At 38.8% G+C, this 16,591-nt stretch overlaps 2 protein-coding genes across 3 annotated transcripts in view; both read left to right on the top strand.

The window, feature by feature from the left end:
* Nucleotides 1–14,196, top strand: part of LOC139769935 (otoferlin) — a 70,163-nt gene extending 55,967 nt beyond the window's left edge. Inside the window, exon 15 of the mRNA XM_071701469.1 lies at nt 13,986–14,196. Within this exon, the coding sequence (XP_071557570.1) occupies nt 13,986–14,196 (211 nt within the window). The remainder of the gene's footprint in view (nt 1–13,985) is intronic.
* Nucleotides 1–16,591, top strand: part of Sk (small conductance calcium-activated potassium channel) — a 198,331-nt gene that overhangs the window by 34,251 nt on the left and 147,489 nt on the right. The gene's annotated exons all lie outside the window — the stretch shown is intronic.

The following is a 16,591-nucleotide window of genomic DNA, read 5'->3' as shown; positions in this document are numbered from 1 at the left end:
GCCAATTTTACGCCAGGGCGGCATAGCGGGCGGAAAGTAAGCCCTGGCTTGAAATTGACCACTCTCGCCTCTCTCTAGGCATGGAAGTCGAACTTTCCGGTAGGTAAAGGTATTGTGAAAAATATCATGTGCACCTGCAGGGGGCGAAAGCTTTTTCAGACTCGTGTGATTTGCCGCCCGAGCCGAAGGCGAGGGCGGCAAACTTTACACTCGTCTGAAAAACGCTATTTTCGCCCCTTGGTGCACAATATACTATTTTCGATCAAAAAGTTGTACGTCATGTTATCGGTAATATTCAAAATGATGTTTGCGACCTTTCTGTCGAGAGAGAATCAAATGAGTAATTCAGCAAAAACAAGTGAAGACACCATAAAGAAGAGGTGATTACGAATGAAGTGTTCGGGAATCCCACCCTCGAAAGAACGTGGCTTCGCGTGCATTTCTGAAATAAATCATTGGTCGCTTTCTTTCGCGTCCGCGTTCTTTTTTCATCGGCCTGCGAGTGGAAATTGACAAATGGCGTTCCAGCTCGTCGTGGTTCTTGCCGAAGGAGCTCTCTGTACTTTATTTTTCCACAGGATAACGACCGTTCTATCGATATCCTCAGTATTTCTTCGAAATACGTATAATTTGTAATTAAATTGATTAAACTCGCTCTTTCGGAGTTGAGTTTACAATTAGAGCTGACAAAGTATCCGTAATACAAGCTTTTCTATCTTGAACTCTTGATATTTTGAGATATTTTCGAAACTTTTTTATTCAAAAAATTTTTCTAACTTTAAATATTTTTGTATCTCTGAACTTTTGAGTATTCGAGGTTTTCGAAACTTTTTTATAATAAGAAGCACGGATTGTTTGAACTTTAAATAATTGTATCATTAAATTGCTATGACTATCTTTGACATTCTACCGGTATATATTGTATATATATTGCAGGACAATCCGATAAAGGAAATAAAATAGAGTAACAAAAGCAGATAAATCGCTGTCTTCAAAGGTCCGCGTGTAACGAAGAAAGTTAATCAGTGTACCTGCGGGATTCATTACGCGATGCGGCGCGGAGAGCTGAAAAAAAAGCTCTATCGGTCGCAAGTGTCCCCTTGTAAAACTTTGACTAGGTGCGCGTTTGTGTGCAGCGAACCGAACAGAATACACTCGCAATTGCCTATTCTCAATTGCAGGCTAGAGACCGGGGTTTCCATCCTTTACCCCGGCAGGCCTTTTTTCCCATCGATCCACGAAGCCTTGATTGGATTTAGCTCCGGCGATTGAGTCGGTCGCTTCATTACATTAATTCTATAGTATTCAATCCGGCTTCGTGAAAGAACTTTCTGTTCCCTCTCATGCGTTGATTGTTATTCCTCTTATAGCACTTCTATCGTCGCTCGGAAAATTACAGACAGCCTTCCTTTCTATATACTCTTTCCCTCGTTGGAGCTATTCGGCGAGGAAGTGGAGTGTTATTTGATTAAATCGATTTTTCTATATAAACAAGAGATACGGGATCGCTTTGCATAATTGTAGCACCGAAATAATTCTATCTTAATCTTATCACGAAAGCAACGGATACTATAATTATTGAAAAATTATAATAATTAATAATCGTGATAAAATAATTGAAAGAAATGACTATTCTATCAAAATTGTAATGGAATCCGTAATGTATTACGTGCCAAGTTTATTATGTTTTGAGTGAATTATAGATCACGCCATTTTACCATATGCTCCTGATACACGTAATCGAATTTTCATTGAAGAGAAACGAGCATATATATTCAGAAAGACATCTCTGTCTCGAGGAAGGAGGAAGGGGCCAAGCTTTGCGGGCACAGCCTGGAATGTGCGCGGAACTGGTAGAAAGGAGAGCTATAAATTTCCTGCCTCCGCCAGGGTCTTTTCGCTTTCTATTTCCGCGGTACATTTTCGCGCGTACATATGTTCGGCGAGGTGGAAAAATGAGCGTCGGTCAAAGCGCGGCACAATGCGCGACCCGCGCGAATATATATGTTTCCGGCGCGGAGCGTGCATTGTCGGAAAGGAAAGGAGCGAGATCGTGCCGCGGAATTGCGGTGGACGTTTATCGGGAATTAAAGGGCTCAAAGGGGATGGACGTCTTTCCGAGTAAATGGCGAAACGTCGAATCCCTGACTCAAGCATTTCGTCCTCCATATCCTCCATATCCCCCATATCCACGATGCCTTTTTACGATTTACCCTTCGGCCTTTGCCTCGGAAATACGAACAATCATGCGAACGCGTGTGCGTGCGTGTATATACTTGCGTGTGCGTACCCAGTGCGTATAAATCGCATGGATGGTCGCACAGATACCCCGGTACTAGAAAACATTTAGATAATAAAAATGTCTGATAAATCTCTCCGATGTTCTTTCGCTCCATACTTCTTAAGAATTCCTGAGATACCGTTGAATTGCTTTTTACTCTTGTCTTATTCTACCACTTATCCGGCTTATCCCTAAGAAATAACAGACATAAAAAAGTAATTGGATCTTAACAGGATATATATAACATTCGGTAGAAGATGTGCGCGCATTATAAAGCATCTTTTAACTTCTGTGCTTTTTTTTTAGCAAGGAATACCATAAAATTTGCGAAATAGATTTCGAATGGCGCATTTCACATAAAACATCATACAAATGTTCATATTCTAAACTTTTTAGAATTTTTTTAAACACTGCAATGCGTATAGAATCTTATTTTCATACAACTTTGGATTTTTATATTTGTCGGAAACTTTCTTGGGCAAAGTGCAAGAGAGCGGCAAATGACAAATCGGGGGAAAGTTACTATTCGGGACGCGGAAGTTTTATCGGCGGCAACGAATTGCAGAGAGAAACAAGCAGGGAACATAAATGCATCTCGCAATACGTCGTCTGGCTGTAGCCATTCGCGCCCGCGCGGGCGGAAAATGGCGTTCCGGCGCGATGCGTTTAGCGATCCGATGATGGAAGCGTCGTAACGGCGTATGAAAGCACTGCCGCCGTTGAAAGATCATCTATTTTTACACGTCGGTCCAGGATCCGGATGATAAAGCGCTCTTGGAACTTTGCACCCCTCCTCCTATTTATAAACCCGGCGTTTGGCGAACGATGAACGGTTGTTCTGTCCGCGGTAAATCTGATTATGAAAATGACGAAAATCAGATCCCGCAATGTGTACTAATTCGTTTTACAGCATTACTCGCGAAATCACCACTTAAATCGGATATCACGGGAAAAGCATGAGCATGAAAATTGACCGCTTTATATTTTTCTGAAAAATCGACTAAATTACAAATGCACACTATATAAGAATATCCAGACTTATATTCTATAATTTCTAATGAGATAAAAGATTCGATTAAAATTTAAAAGATTTACATTTGTTCTTATTACGAAAAATTTTACCATGTTTACAATCTTTTGTTTAGGAGATTATCTTTTTCAAAAATAAAATTCTAAGTAATTGAATTACGTTTATTAAACATTCCGCGCATATATTGCAGAATTCATTATAAAATGTAATCTCTATTTGCATATGTATTTCTTTTTACTTCCTACCAGAGAAAAAATACCGCCGGAAGATTCGCCATTATAGAATGAATGGCGCTGAATAAGATGACCTGGTTCGACACGACGATCCAACAAAATCCTCAGTATATTAATTAGTCAAGCACAAGCCTGACATATATGCTGTGTGTACACTATGTTACAAGTGCCGGGCAATCGATCGCTCCACATGAAGTACGCGTTGCGATAACGTTCGTTTTCTCGATGCATTATGTTCACCCTCCAATAGGCACACGCAATTACTTTATCACAGTACGTGAGGTCCATGGCTTAATCAAATTTTCATGTAGGTTAAAGTTTGCTTCGAGCAACTCACCCATTTCGGGTAAACGATCATAAATATTGTTAAAGGAAGCACGCGTATCTCTTGATTCTTTATTCTACGGAATTCTTTTGCCAAGAATTTTTTTAATTATAAAATCTACTTAAAAAAGAGTCAGAATCTATGGTTTAAAAAGATTTTCATAACTTAATACACGTTGTCTGCCCAAGCGAGTTTTATATGTCTTACGCCATATGTTGCAGTAAAATTTTTATTATCATAAGCATATGTGATAAAAAATTGTGCAATATGGTTATATAACACTATATATCCTCATATGTTAAATTGCGCATTTTTTGTTATCTAGCTATTTATATGATTTAAACTTTTATATTAAATGGCATTTATTTTTCACAAGCGTTTTAAAACAATTTTATAACGCCGGTCACCATTGCAGTGATCACTGGGATGCCATTGAAAAGTCAAGTCACGGATTACGAAATCACCATATGGCAGTCAACGTGCAGTTAAAGACCTCCCGAAAAATCGGGAACGTGACAACGTGACACGAAGATCTGAAGATGTGTAGGGAGAGCATGGGCTCGGAACTACTCGAGAAACTCTAATTCCTGAAACTTTATTCCCCGATCGAAAATTTTTCTTATTCCCTGCATCCGGGGTGAACGGGATAAAGACCTGAATTATTATAAACGCGAATCGGTCGCGTTTAAAGCTTCAAACAAATCGTCGGGTACGGCGCGACGTGTCGCTTATCGTTAAGCGGTGTCAGTTCCTGCGTCAGTCGGCGTCCATAGTTATTTAAAGGCATCGCGTCTGAGTGCTCCCGAAATAGTGTGACGTGGCTGACGTGGTTTTGGGAGGCACGGGTACGGAGCGGTTGCTCCGCGTAAAGAGAGCGCAATATTCAATTTTGCATCCATTACCAGACGAAAATGTTGAAATACTAATTCTCGGCTTGAATCCGATTTGTAAATTAATTGGCTAACAGCGGATACGGTTGATTAAATAGCTTTCCGCATTTGAAAGGATCTTAAACGTCCAAGATGATTGACATCGTAACTTTTATTCAAAAACTGCTGACTTTAAAATATTTTCAGGTTTTAGTGGCTTATATAGTATATATCTATATAAAAGTTAATCGAAACTTGTCAATTTCGCCATTCTTCGTTGTCTTCATTTGCCAGATTAAGTTTTAAAAATAGCGTATATCGGCTGACACGACTTAAATAACGACGCGATATTCAATTTCCCCGACGTTCAGTCACGACTTTAGATTTCGCCCGCAGGATAATGATAACGGCTTGCTGAGAGCGGCTGACAAAAGTCTTCTACGTGTGCCATTTGGCTCTTATTAGAGAGTCGGATATTCCCGGCTAAATGAGAATCGACTTGGGCATTAATCCGCTCGATTATTTCGCTTTATTCTACCTGCATTCAAACAACTTAGTCGGCAAGTCGAAGATTAGTCCGTATAGCTTGGAAAAACTCGATACATTTTTAATGTTTTTATCCGCTTATAGCGTGACAAACATAGATTTATTTCATGTTTCGTGCGATTTCATCAGGTTGAATTTCAGGATTACGTTTATACGTTATTTGTTTTACCTGTAATTTTAAACGAAATACGTTAATAATGCGCAAATTGTGAATCACAACTCTTTGAGGAGTCGCGTAAAAGTTTGGAGGTTGCGAAATTTTTTCCGCTCTTAATATATATTAATGCACTTTATTCTAATATTGTATGTATTAAAATATTAAAAAATATAAATTTTTTTACATACATTAATTAAAGCGACTAATTTTTAAAATTATAATTATCCTTATATTAGCCTTTCTTTATAAAATCGTAAAAAAATTAATGAGTTGCGTCAAATTTCTGTTTGAGGAAATAGGTCGCGAGCATATATTATTAATTAAATATAAAAATCTGATAGGTCAAGAGGGTGCTTTGCGTTCTGAATTTCACAAACTTTTATGCTCTGTGTGGCTCGATCACTTCATAATTACGCTCGAATTGAGTTCATAAAATTTCATCGCATTAACGTGATGCTGGCATTCAGCCGACATGTGCGTATTAATGCAAATAAATTCTGAATATTTTAATCTAATTAAAGCATCAGTAGAATTTTATAAAAGAAAGGATTTATTTGTAGAATAAAATGTTTGAGATGTATTAAACATGTGACTGCCGTGATTGATTTAGTAGGCTTTCCCGTTGTCATCGCGATAAATCTCTCCGAGAATTCCTCTCGGAGAGAAACGTACGTTTCACTATCACGGTTGAACGATCAGTCACAATTTAAAGCCGTTGAATTTGTCGCGTTTCGGGAGACGTTCACGCGAAAAGTCTCGTAATTCCTACCGTGTACAAAGGATATACCCGTGTACAAAGCGCGCAAATAACTCCGTCACCTATATGTCGCCTGTGTCAAGATCGCCGGGTCGGCGAGAGTTTCTACTTTTTCACGCGCTCAGGAGAAGCACTCGAGCCGTCCTCCATCCTCCGTCATCTCGTTCCCTCGAGCTGTCGACCGCTCTTCCCCTTGCAAGCTCTATACTTGATTCACCCTCCGCACTTTCTTTCCCTCGCCGAATACGCCGTTAACAAGACGAAACCTTTAGCGCATACGACTGAACCTCGAGAGGAACGGCTTGAAAAATAAGGCCGACCAATCCCGATGGCGCGGCCTTTTACGCGATCTTGCGGTCAATATTGACAAACCCGGAATATTGGTCCTTGCGGTGGGACGTCTCGAAGCCAGAGTCCTTGCGGCTGCAACGGTCGTGTGACTCATTAGCAAACAAATTGGCCGGTAACGAGGCCAAGCAAATCGATAATCGGTTTCGATCTTGATTGACCGCTTTAATTGAAGAAGATTTAAGAAAATTAAAATGTAAAGTTGACATGGAGGCAAATATATCGAATTGGTATATATAAAAAATTTAGTCTAAAAGAAATGTAACAAAAAAATAAGCGTTTTAGGAATCTAATATGTATAATAAAATCTAAATATTTTTTTCAACACTTGAAATTTACAATTTTATTACAATTTTAGATTAAAATAAAAGAATGAATAGAGTGAATAATTTTTAGTCATTTGATAAATTATCGGTCTAATATTAATCTGAATTAAATGAATTTTGAATGCGCACGCTTGCAAGCTAATAACGCGTAGTTTTTTCTGTTATTCTACTGAATACGATTTCACCTTTGTAATTTTATTGTCTTTTTTAACGATGAGAACCCCTACTTATGAAGCGTGAAGTGCACCTTTGTGATGTCATGCTCCGTAAAGTGATACTTTCTCTGAAGCCGCTCTGAAACCTTAACAAGTTATACATATATGATATACATTTAATTAAAATAGCACATTCCTTGAAGAAAATTTCCACCTCTAAATATTAACTTAATGTTAAATATTAACTTTATTCAAGAAGGCGTTTGTAACAAAGTTTTAAATTGCATAAATTACACCAATGTGGTTTAGAAATTAAGAAAATATATATATTTTTATTCGGAAAAACAGAATTTCCGCAAATTTTTTATTTCTGTATCTCAGGAATGTCTAGAAATACTGAATAAGGATAAAATATGATAGAGCATGGAAAGAAAACAGGATTTTATTTTATTTTATAATTAACGACGTGCAAATTGGAGCATTCTCCTTCTTCTTTTTATTGTCGCGAAATTTTTCCAAGAACTCGGAGAATAATTTTCGGTGATCGGAACCAAGTTGTGAAATTGTGTATACAATACACTTGATGGAGGGACATAGATTTATTGAAAACACGACAGATAGGGACGTTGCTAGGCGGTCATGTCGAGGCGAACCCTGAAGATTCAATTGTCGCTGGTTAAGCGATGGCCTGGATCGAGGCCTGGATGAACTCGAGAAGCTGCGATCGTAATCATGGGCGACGGCACATGAATAAAGCAAACACGCGCTAATGAGTGTCGACAGGAATAACCAGGCAAGAAATGGCTGGAGACCCATGAATAATAATGATCTTCTCGTTTTGTCATTCGACGATATTTAAATGTGGCGTTTTTTGTGGTATATTTTGTGGTATTTTTTGTGATATTTTAATCCAAACGTTTTGCGATGTATTCCTTCCAGATTTTCTTAAAATAAACGTAAATTAGCGATAAATAATAACAGTTAATTGTCTCAATAACCAGATAATATATTTAAAATAAAGAATAGTATTTTTAAAACTCGTCGGAATCGTTTGGGGATTTAAGATGGGGAATATATATAAGATGAAACGTTTGGCAGATGTTCCCATCTGTTCCCGTTCATGGACACTTCTGGTTTGGAGATTTTAATGACTAGGGCGTGACATGTTCAACGAGTTGCCAAACTCTTAGACGCGCAACACGTTTCTGAATCCTATTAGCTTTCGAGTAACTCCAGAGAAGTTCCAGCTAGAATTCAAGATTGTCGACCCAACTTGAAATTTTTATTGCTGCGGGAACTTTGATGCTTTTCGAAATAAGTTTGCGAGGTTTCTAAATAGTTTGAATGCTTGATTCAAACGTTCATCAAAATTTACATGATGCTAAGCGTAACGACGTGAGTCAAAGAATCTCCATTTCTTTGGAATCCCCATCTCCCAAAGCTATCCCTTAGGCAAGAAAGGCCATTGAATCAAGGACAACGTCCAACTTTCTTTTAAATTATCGCTTTTATTGATCTGCAAATCACTGCAATATCTGCAAAATCACTGTCTCATTTACCCACGTGTTCTATTACCTCCTGTTTTATCGGATTCCTAATTTGATACAAACAACGTTGTTGATAAATCTCCTTCACTGTGTTGATTCAAGAGTTAAAAATTCGAAAGACTCAGACTTTTAGAAGCTTGCTTAGTCAAGCAATGAGAATCCTACTCTTGTGGGAGGCGCTATACTTGGGCCTGCTATTTGCTATAGTCGGCACGCGCGGTAAAACACACAACTCGAAATGACCGCGCTGAAGAACGCATAAAATGTGGCAGTCTGCCGTCAATTGTCCGTCATAACTTAGGTGAAACGCGCGGCTCCGTTTACATTGTATTATTCAGCACGGCCGGCAAGATTTGCTCCGTAACTCCGCGGCCGGAGGGTGTGTTTGTGCGACTGACGCTCTAAATTCTGGTTAATTCCGCGGAGAAATCGATGACGGCCGACGGCTCGGATGGTTTAAGACTGGGCTAATTTATCGTGAGCCTTCATTGCGTAACATCGCGTGACGCGACGCCACTAGATACGCCCGCGACCTATAAAGGGAAACGTGAAATGTTCGTTATTTTTTTGTCGCGCGATACGATGTTTACGAGGTGTTTGCGACAAGCGCGTTTCATGCGCAGAAGAAATTTTTTTTAACGTTTTTTCCTCCTTAACGAGAGTATAAAGTTGGGAGCGATTAGGAAAGAAGAAATTAAGTTTCGTAATATTGACATTTAAAAAAATGTTACAACAAATTTTACATAAATGCGATTACTACATTTCAACAAATTAAAGTTAACAATTGAACGATGTTACCCAGTTAAAAAATTTACGTTTTATTGGAATTATATACAATGTTATCTCGAAATGAGAATCCAACCTTCTGGCGGATTCATACATTCTAAGTTTGTCAGTTAAGCCACCTACCCTACAGCTCGTCATTTATTGCCTGCTATTGTATGCATGGCCTAAAGGTTCGTATTTTCCTGATGATATACGTAACACACATAGCGACGGATACAGTCGACATGTATGTCGTTTCCTTCCGTATCGCGCTATCTGCGATGGCGGCGACGACGACGACGACGACGACGACGACGACGACGACGACGAAAAGGTTTGTCCCGATTAGATAACGAAACGTGCATCCAGGTGTTCTGAGATAGAGCGAACTGCGTCGTTGGAATTGACGCGCAATGTTCGATCGATGTCGAATCTCCACGTCAGCAATCATTGATCAAACCGATCCTTTGAGAATTGCGAGAATCGAAAAACGTAAAGGCGAAAATTGGACGAGCGAGAATTTAGAAAGTGTATATAAAAGGGAGATTTTAAATGGATTATTACAGATTTTTATATAGAATAAATTTTAAAAGTTGAATGTCAAGGTTTGAAGGGGAAAGCCAATTCCGCATTATCGATGCGTGGTTGACTACTCAAAGTGAAAAAGGTCAACCGCAGTCAAACGATCTTTAAACTTTACTTTAACTCACAAGGGGAGGGCTAATCCTTCGGGTCACCGATTTTGCCGAACTTTTGCAGGAATGTAATATTCGTATAAAAGTACACGGAGAGAATTTTTTGTTATATTTTACCCTTAAATTCACTACAAACTTGGGACAACTTGGCAACCAAGGAATTTTTAAAATATACAAAAGACATTTTACAAACAACATGATCAAAATTACCAAGCAGATTGGTAAATTTTGAAAAATTATTGAAATTTCCTAGATATATTTTAGTAAAATTAATCAAACATATTTTATATTTTAATGTAATAGATATTAATATTTTTTATTATGGTAGATATTAATCAGAATAGCTCGCATAAAATTCTTGGTGGTACATGTCCCACAACTACCATGATTTCAGGATAAATTTTAAGAGAAAATTCTCTCCGTGTAACAGATGCAATATGTTCGACAAAATCGGTGACCCGAAGGATTAGCCCTCCCCTTGTCAATGTTAAATAGGTGAATACACATCGATTTTCCGGTGACTAGAAGCGACTTGACAATCATTTTTATATGTATTCATGTTAAATAATGTATACATTTCACGCTTTTTTCCTGAGTCTCTTTTTTTTCTTTTTTATTTAAGCTCTTTTACGCCACCACGCAATAAACGCAGTCGGAATGAAAGGGTTAAGCCAGCGTGATGAATTCCACCTCGTTAACAATCACGACCATCGACCGTCGGCGTATAAATTGCAAAGTGCACACTCCTCGCTCTCTAATTACGAGCTTGGGGGGGTTGCGGCCCCTAACGAGCTCGCGAGCGACGTCGTGATCGCTTCCATAAAGTCACCCGGACTCCATTCCACAGAGAATCGAAATGCGCGGAGCGACGACGCGCGACGTCGCGTTCGCGTGTTGTTAGGATCAACCACCTATCTATTCGGTGTGTCTTATACCGTGTCGTGTGGGAGCCACCCAGGGCATGCCCTTGTGCTCTCTCTTTATGAGACGCGCAGAAACTTTATTTAACCCTCGGATTGCATGACCTACCTCACGTATATGGGCATAGCGCAAGTCATCGTGATCCACTTACATATTTTAATTATTCACGCTTATCCTCCCGAGACTCGAGGGTCTACACTTTTAACGCGATGGGAGGGGCAGAACTCGCGCTAGCGAGTTTTTCGGTCGAGGTGTTGGCAGGAATTACGGATATTGCTTGAACAGGGCGTTGCTGAATTAATGCGCTAGGTAATATCCGCTCTTTTTTTTAAATGGTTTACTTATCTCAGGGTATGCTTGCAAAACGTAAGACCAATAAATGTGCATTTCGCGTGCTCACGTTGTATTCCCGCTGCCGCATCGCCGATTTGTCTCTGCGTCCCATTTCATGCTCGCTGTAAGATCATCGTGAAAGCACGTCGTCGTTGCATTTATTTGGATATGTATTATTTTCGGTGGCGTTCTCGCAAAAATGGCAAAAGTGCATCGGGCATCGGGGGAAAAGTTCTATCGGCGCCGACATTCTCTCTTCTCGAAAGATGACGAGTTCATCTGTATTTCGACGGCGAGAAATTACTCCCGGTGCGCGAGAGACGTCGGCTCTCGGGAATATAAAGTAACGAGCGAGAAACTCGAGCGAGAAGCTCGAGCGAGCTTCCAGAGTAGCGAGGCTGCTGAAGAATTGAACGGACGAGGAAGGGCGCGCATAAGCTTCTTTCTCGCCGTCTTACGCGATGCGTAGTTTCTTATCCCGTGTTTTGTGGCGGCGCGCCGCCCGAATAACTTCCACGTGCGAGTAATACCTTGTCACTCCGGGGACATTATTCCACGGCGACCGTAAACTTTTCTTCTTTTCCTCACATATCTAGACGCCAGCTGCCTGTTTCTTATCCTGCGTTCACGTGAAATGCATGTGGATGTATCGCGCACTTAGAATGATAAATGCAACGTTGTCACATTCACTTCACTTTATTTTCTTCATTTGTCTCGTTATTAAACGTAAACACACATGGGTCAACCATTGGATTGACCCATGTTTGTTTACGTTTAATAACGAGACAAATGAAGAAAGCGAAGCGAAGTAAATGTAACAATGTTGCATTTATCATTCTAACATAATATAAAGAGGAAGAAACATATTTTTTCAATTAAAACACAACCATTGGGTTGACCCATGTTTGTTTACGTTTAATAACGAGGCAAATGAAGAAAGCAAAGCGAAGTAAATGTAACAATGTTGCATTTATCATTCTAACATAATACAAAGAGGAAGAAAAATATTTTTTTCAATTAAAACACAGGATAGGAATTGAGTACTCGTATCTTTCATTTGTTGTGCCGTAACCGGGAGTTCTCAGGGGGTGCTCAGGGCCAGAACAGGATTCGGAGATTCCGGGTCGGAGAAAGAATTAACTCGTCGCACTGTGTTAAATGAATTAATTTGAATATATTTCTCTTGTTCAAGTTAACAATTGTCCCAGTTACTTAGGATTAAGTCCCGATATTCGCATTATACTTGAGAGTCGCTTAACGATTATAACGATTACTATAATTTGACAAATAATATGACGGTTAATTATGCGACAGTTATTGTGACGCACGTGTATGCTTAGATATTGTATTAGCGACTGCCCCTCCGATCTTACAATTCGGCGGTATTTATAATGTCGGAGTCGACATTCTGTTGCTAACTCGGGGGCTCTCGAGATAGCGTTGACCTCTCGTTGTCAGCGCCTTGCACTGACCTTCGCATCAGCGCTTTCGGTCGTCCCGGAGTTGAACGCTCCTGGTTCCGGTGTCAGTTTGCATCGGATGATCGATCGTCCGATGCAATCGTCAGGTTTTTCGACTTTTTCGGCAGATTTAAGAAATGACTTTAGTCGCTAGGATCGGATTACTTATAGGAGGCAACTCGGTGTTGCTAAGTACTACACTAATGAATAATTATAACGTTGTGTGCTCACAACATCCCTTCCCCCGCGGAAAAAGAAAAATTGAGGTATACGAAGTTTTTCGTTATTTATATCTGCGTGTATTTCTTTTTCCTGAGAGGTTACAATCTAATATTCTTATGCTAATATGTACGCTGTGGTTTCACCCTTTAAATTCGTAATGATTTCTTTTTTTCTTTATTATATAAATGATTACAATTATAATGCTTACTATGGCTACAATTATGGTCGCGAAACCTACAGGATATACGATATTCTTGTTTGCAAAAACGCTTGGTTGGTTATTTTCCACTTTTTTTTAAATTTCATTTAGACTTAAACTTAATTTTATTAATTCTGACGGACCTCTGATTACCGGTTCTAACTTTATTTCTTTTTCGGAATCTAATTTGTTGTTTATAGTTATACTTTTCTCTGTGGTATTTGTTACATTGAATTCTGGTAAATACATTTGTACTATATTTAGTATAAATTTGGTTTTTTGTTTCTAAAATTATATTTGGTGTAGTTAATTTACAATTATCGCTCAATACTATTTTTCCGGTTTTTTCTATTTTAATTTTATTTTCTGGAAGTTTATTACATTGAATTATTATTTCTGATATTTTTGGAGTGGAATATATAACCATGTTTGAGGTTCGGCTAATGTTATCCAGAATGTTACATTTATTATTATTATTATTATATCTTTGAAGCTGTTGATGTCTGACGTTTAATGCGGTTACGTCTATGCGTATCGCTAATTTCCACGTTGCCTTCGTTTGCTGCAGGTGCCCGATTTTATCGAAATAGATACCTGGCTCATTGATAAATTGCGTTACCTCGTACGGTGGTACGGGCGATGCTCCTGTTGCCGATAGAGGATGAGCATCGTAATCCTGTAATAGGAATACTTTCTTGGAATTTTTTATAATTTTTTTGGCGAGTCCTTGCTTTAGTCTGCTTCTAATCTTCGAGCAGAGTACATTTTCGCGACTAACTTTATTGTCGTGTAATTTGCTCGTTACGTCATGCCCAGTCAGTCAAAGTTGCCTGATCTTGAATGGGGTGAGATGCAAGCACCTGTAGAGGAGCTGCCGCCTCGGTCCTTATTGATGGAGGATATTCCGGGGTACTGGGATTGGTACGAGCATTATGAGTACCGGATGGGACGGGTCACACGCGCTCTGGTAAGGGCCTACCGTCGGATTCTTCGTAGGCGTAGGCTCGAAGCTTCTAGGCCCCAGTAAGGTAGGGTTGTCTTATTCTTGTTTCTAATTTTCGATAAAAGCCTTTAGTCTGTTTGCGTGTACGCGTAACATTTTTCGTCCTTTTTACATTGTATAATTTACGTCATTAAATTTTTCCATTACTATGTATGGTCCTATCCACTGCGATTCTAACTTCTTTGATCTTCCTCGCCGAACCGTTTCATCATATAATAATACTTGATCCCCTGCTTTAAATGTTTCTATATTCGCTTTTCTGTCATACTGTCGCTTCGCCTTAATTTTTTCTTGCTTGGTGTGTTCTCTCGCTATTTCGTTCATTGCGCGTATCCTTTCTCGAAGTTCTTGCGCGTAATTATCGTAGGTATACGTAAGTTTTGGAGGTTTCGTTAAAGCTGTCGGTAATATAGCTTGGTGACCGTAAACTAACTCGAACGGTGTCGTGGTGTGGGGGGTTGTATTATATGTAAACATCGCGTAGGGCAGCCATTCATCCCAATTCGTTTGATCTTCATTTATAGTGTCTCAAATATTCGGCTAATGTGCAATGCGATCGCTCCAATGCTCCGTTACTTTCTGGATGATAAGCTGTCGTTTGTATTTTTTCAATTTTTAATAATTTACACACGTTTTTGAACATTTCACTAGTAAAATTCGTGCTCTGATCCGTGAGTACTTTCTCCGGTATTCCGTGTTCTAACACGATTTTAATAACAAAAGCTTTCGCGACTGTGGCTGCTTCTTGATTTTCTACGGGAATTGGTTTACTAAATTTCGTCAAGCTATCTTGGAATGTCAAAATATATTTATTTCTGCTATTTGTAATAGTTACTGGTCCTACAATGTCAAGGGCACATTTCTCGAATGGTCTTTGTGGCGTATTCGTAATTGATAAAGGCATTTTCGTTTTTCTGCTCAGTTTATTCTTTTGGCAGTATTCACATTTATTTATATAATCTTCGACATCCTTAGTAAGTCCATTCCAATTGTGAGTTAATCGGATTCGATTTAAAGTTCTTGTGACTCCCTGGTGTTCTCCCATTCGTGTAATATTTGCAGTTTATCTTCTTCCGAGTATTCTCTTGGCTTTTTGATGAATGTTATTTATTTGTGAGTCCTCCATTATCGGGTTTCGACTCAATGCGTCTGCGTTCGCATTCATTTTTCCTGCCTTGTGGACGATCTCGTAATCGTACTCTTCCAGCTTGAGTCTCCATCTAATTAATCTCGAGCCGGGGTCTTTTACGTTAAATAACCATATTAATGGTCTATGATCAGTAATTATTTTAAATTTCGTTTCATACACATAAGGTCGGAAATGTTTTACGGCCCATACGATGGCTAATAATTCTTTTTCCGTCATATTATAATTTTGCTCCGCCTTGTTTAATACTCTACTGGCATATGCTATCGGCCTGTCTTGTCCTACTGTTCCTTGTGATAACACGGCTCCGATTGCATAGTCGGATGCGTCTGTAGTTACTAAGAATTTCTGACTAAAATCTGGGTAATTTAATATAGGTGCAGTAGTTAGTTTTTCCTTTAATGTTTCGAACGCCATTTGTTGTTCGGCTGTCCAAATTTTTCCCCCTTTCTCAATAGTTTTGTTAAAGGTTTTGCAATTTTAGAAAAATTTTCGATAAATCGATAGTATCCAGCAAATCCGAGAAAAGTCTGTACATCTTTTGATCGTTTAGGCCTTTTACACCTTATCACTACTTGTATGTTGGCAGGGTCTGGTAGTATTCCGTTTTCTGAAATAATGTGCCCTAAATATAATACTTCTTTGTGCAAGAATTTGCACTTATCGGGTTGAAGTTTGAAACGATATTTTCGTAATCGCTGTAGTACTTTGATTAGACGCCTGTTGTGTTCGGCCAAAGTTGCTCCGTATATTACAACATCGTCGAGATAAACGAGACATTTGATACCTTCTAATCCCATTAGTGCTGCTATTATTGCTCGCTGAAAAGTCCTTGGCGCGTTCTTTAGTCCGAAAGGTATTCGGTTAAATTTGTAGTGTCTATTTGGTGTGGAAAATGCTGTCTTCTTTTTATCTTTCTCATGCATCGGTATCTGATGGTAACCGGATGCGAGATCTAAGGTTGTAAAATATTTTGCCTTTCCTAATTTATCATATAATTCTGCAATATTTGGCAATGGGAATGAGTCTCCTATTGTAAGGTAGTTGCCCGGGAAAAAAAACCTCTTATTTATTCATATTAGTTTATATTAGTTTATATTAGTAGATATATGATTATATATGATCATATAAGAAATGGAAAATATAATCTTAAACAATATTATATGGCCATATATGAGAGTATATAATTATATATGGCCATATATAAGCATATATGATTATATACTCGGGAAAAAATACCTCTTATTTGTTCATATTAGTAAATATATAATT

The sequence above is a fragment of the Temnothorax nylanderi genome, unplaced genomic scaffold (genome assembly GCF_030848795.1).
Source record: "Temnothorax nylanderi isolate EJ_2023f unplaced genomic scaffold, tnyl_v1.0 TNYL_tig0026_pilon, whole genome shotgun sequence".
NCBI classification, from domain to species: Eukaryota; Metazoa; Arthropoda; class Insecta; order Hymenoptera; family Formicidae; genus Temnothorax; species Temnothorax nylanderi.
This window is presented reverse-complemented; position numbering and strand designations above follow the sequence as displayed.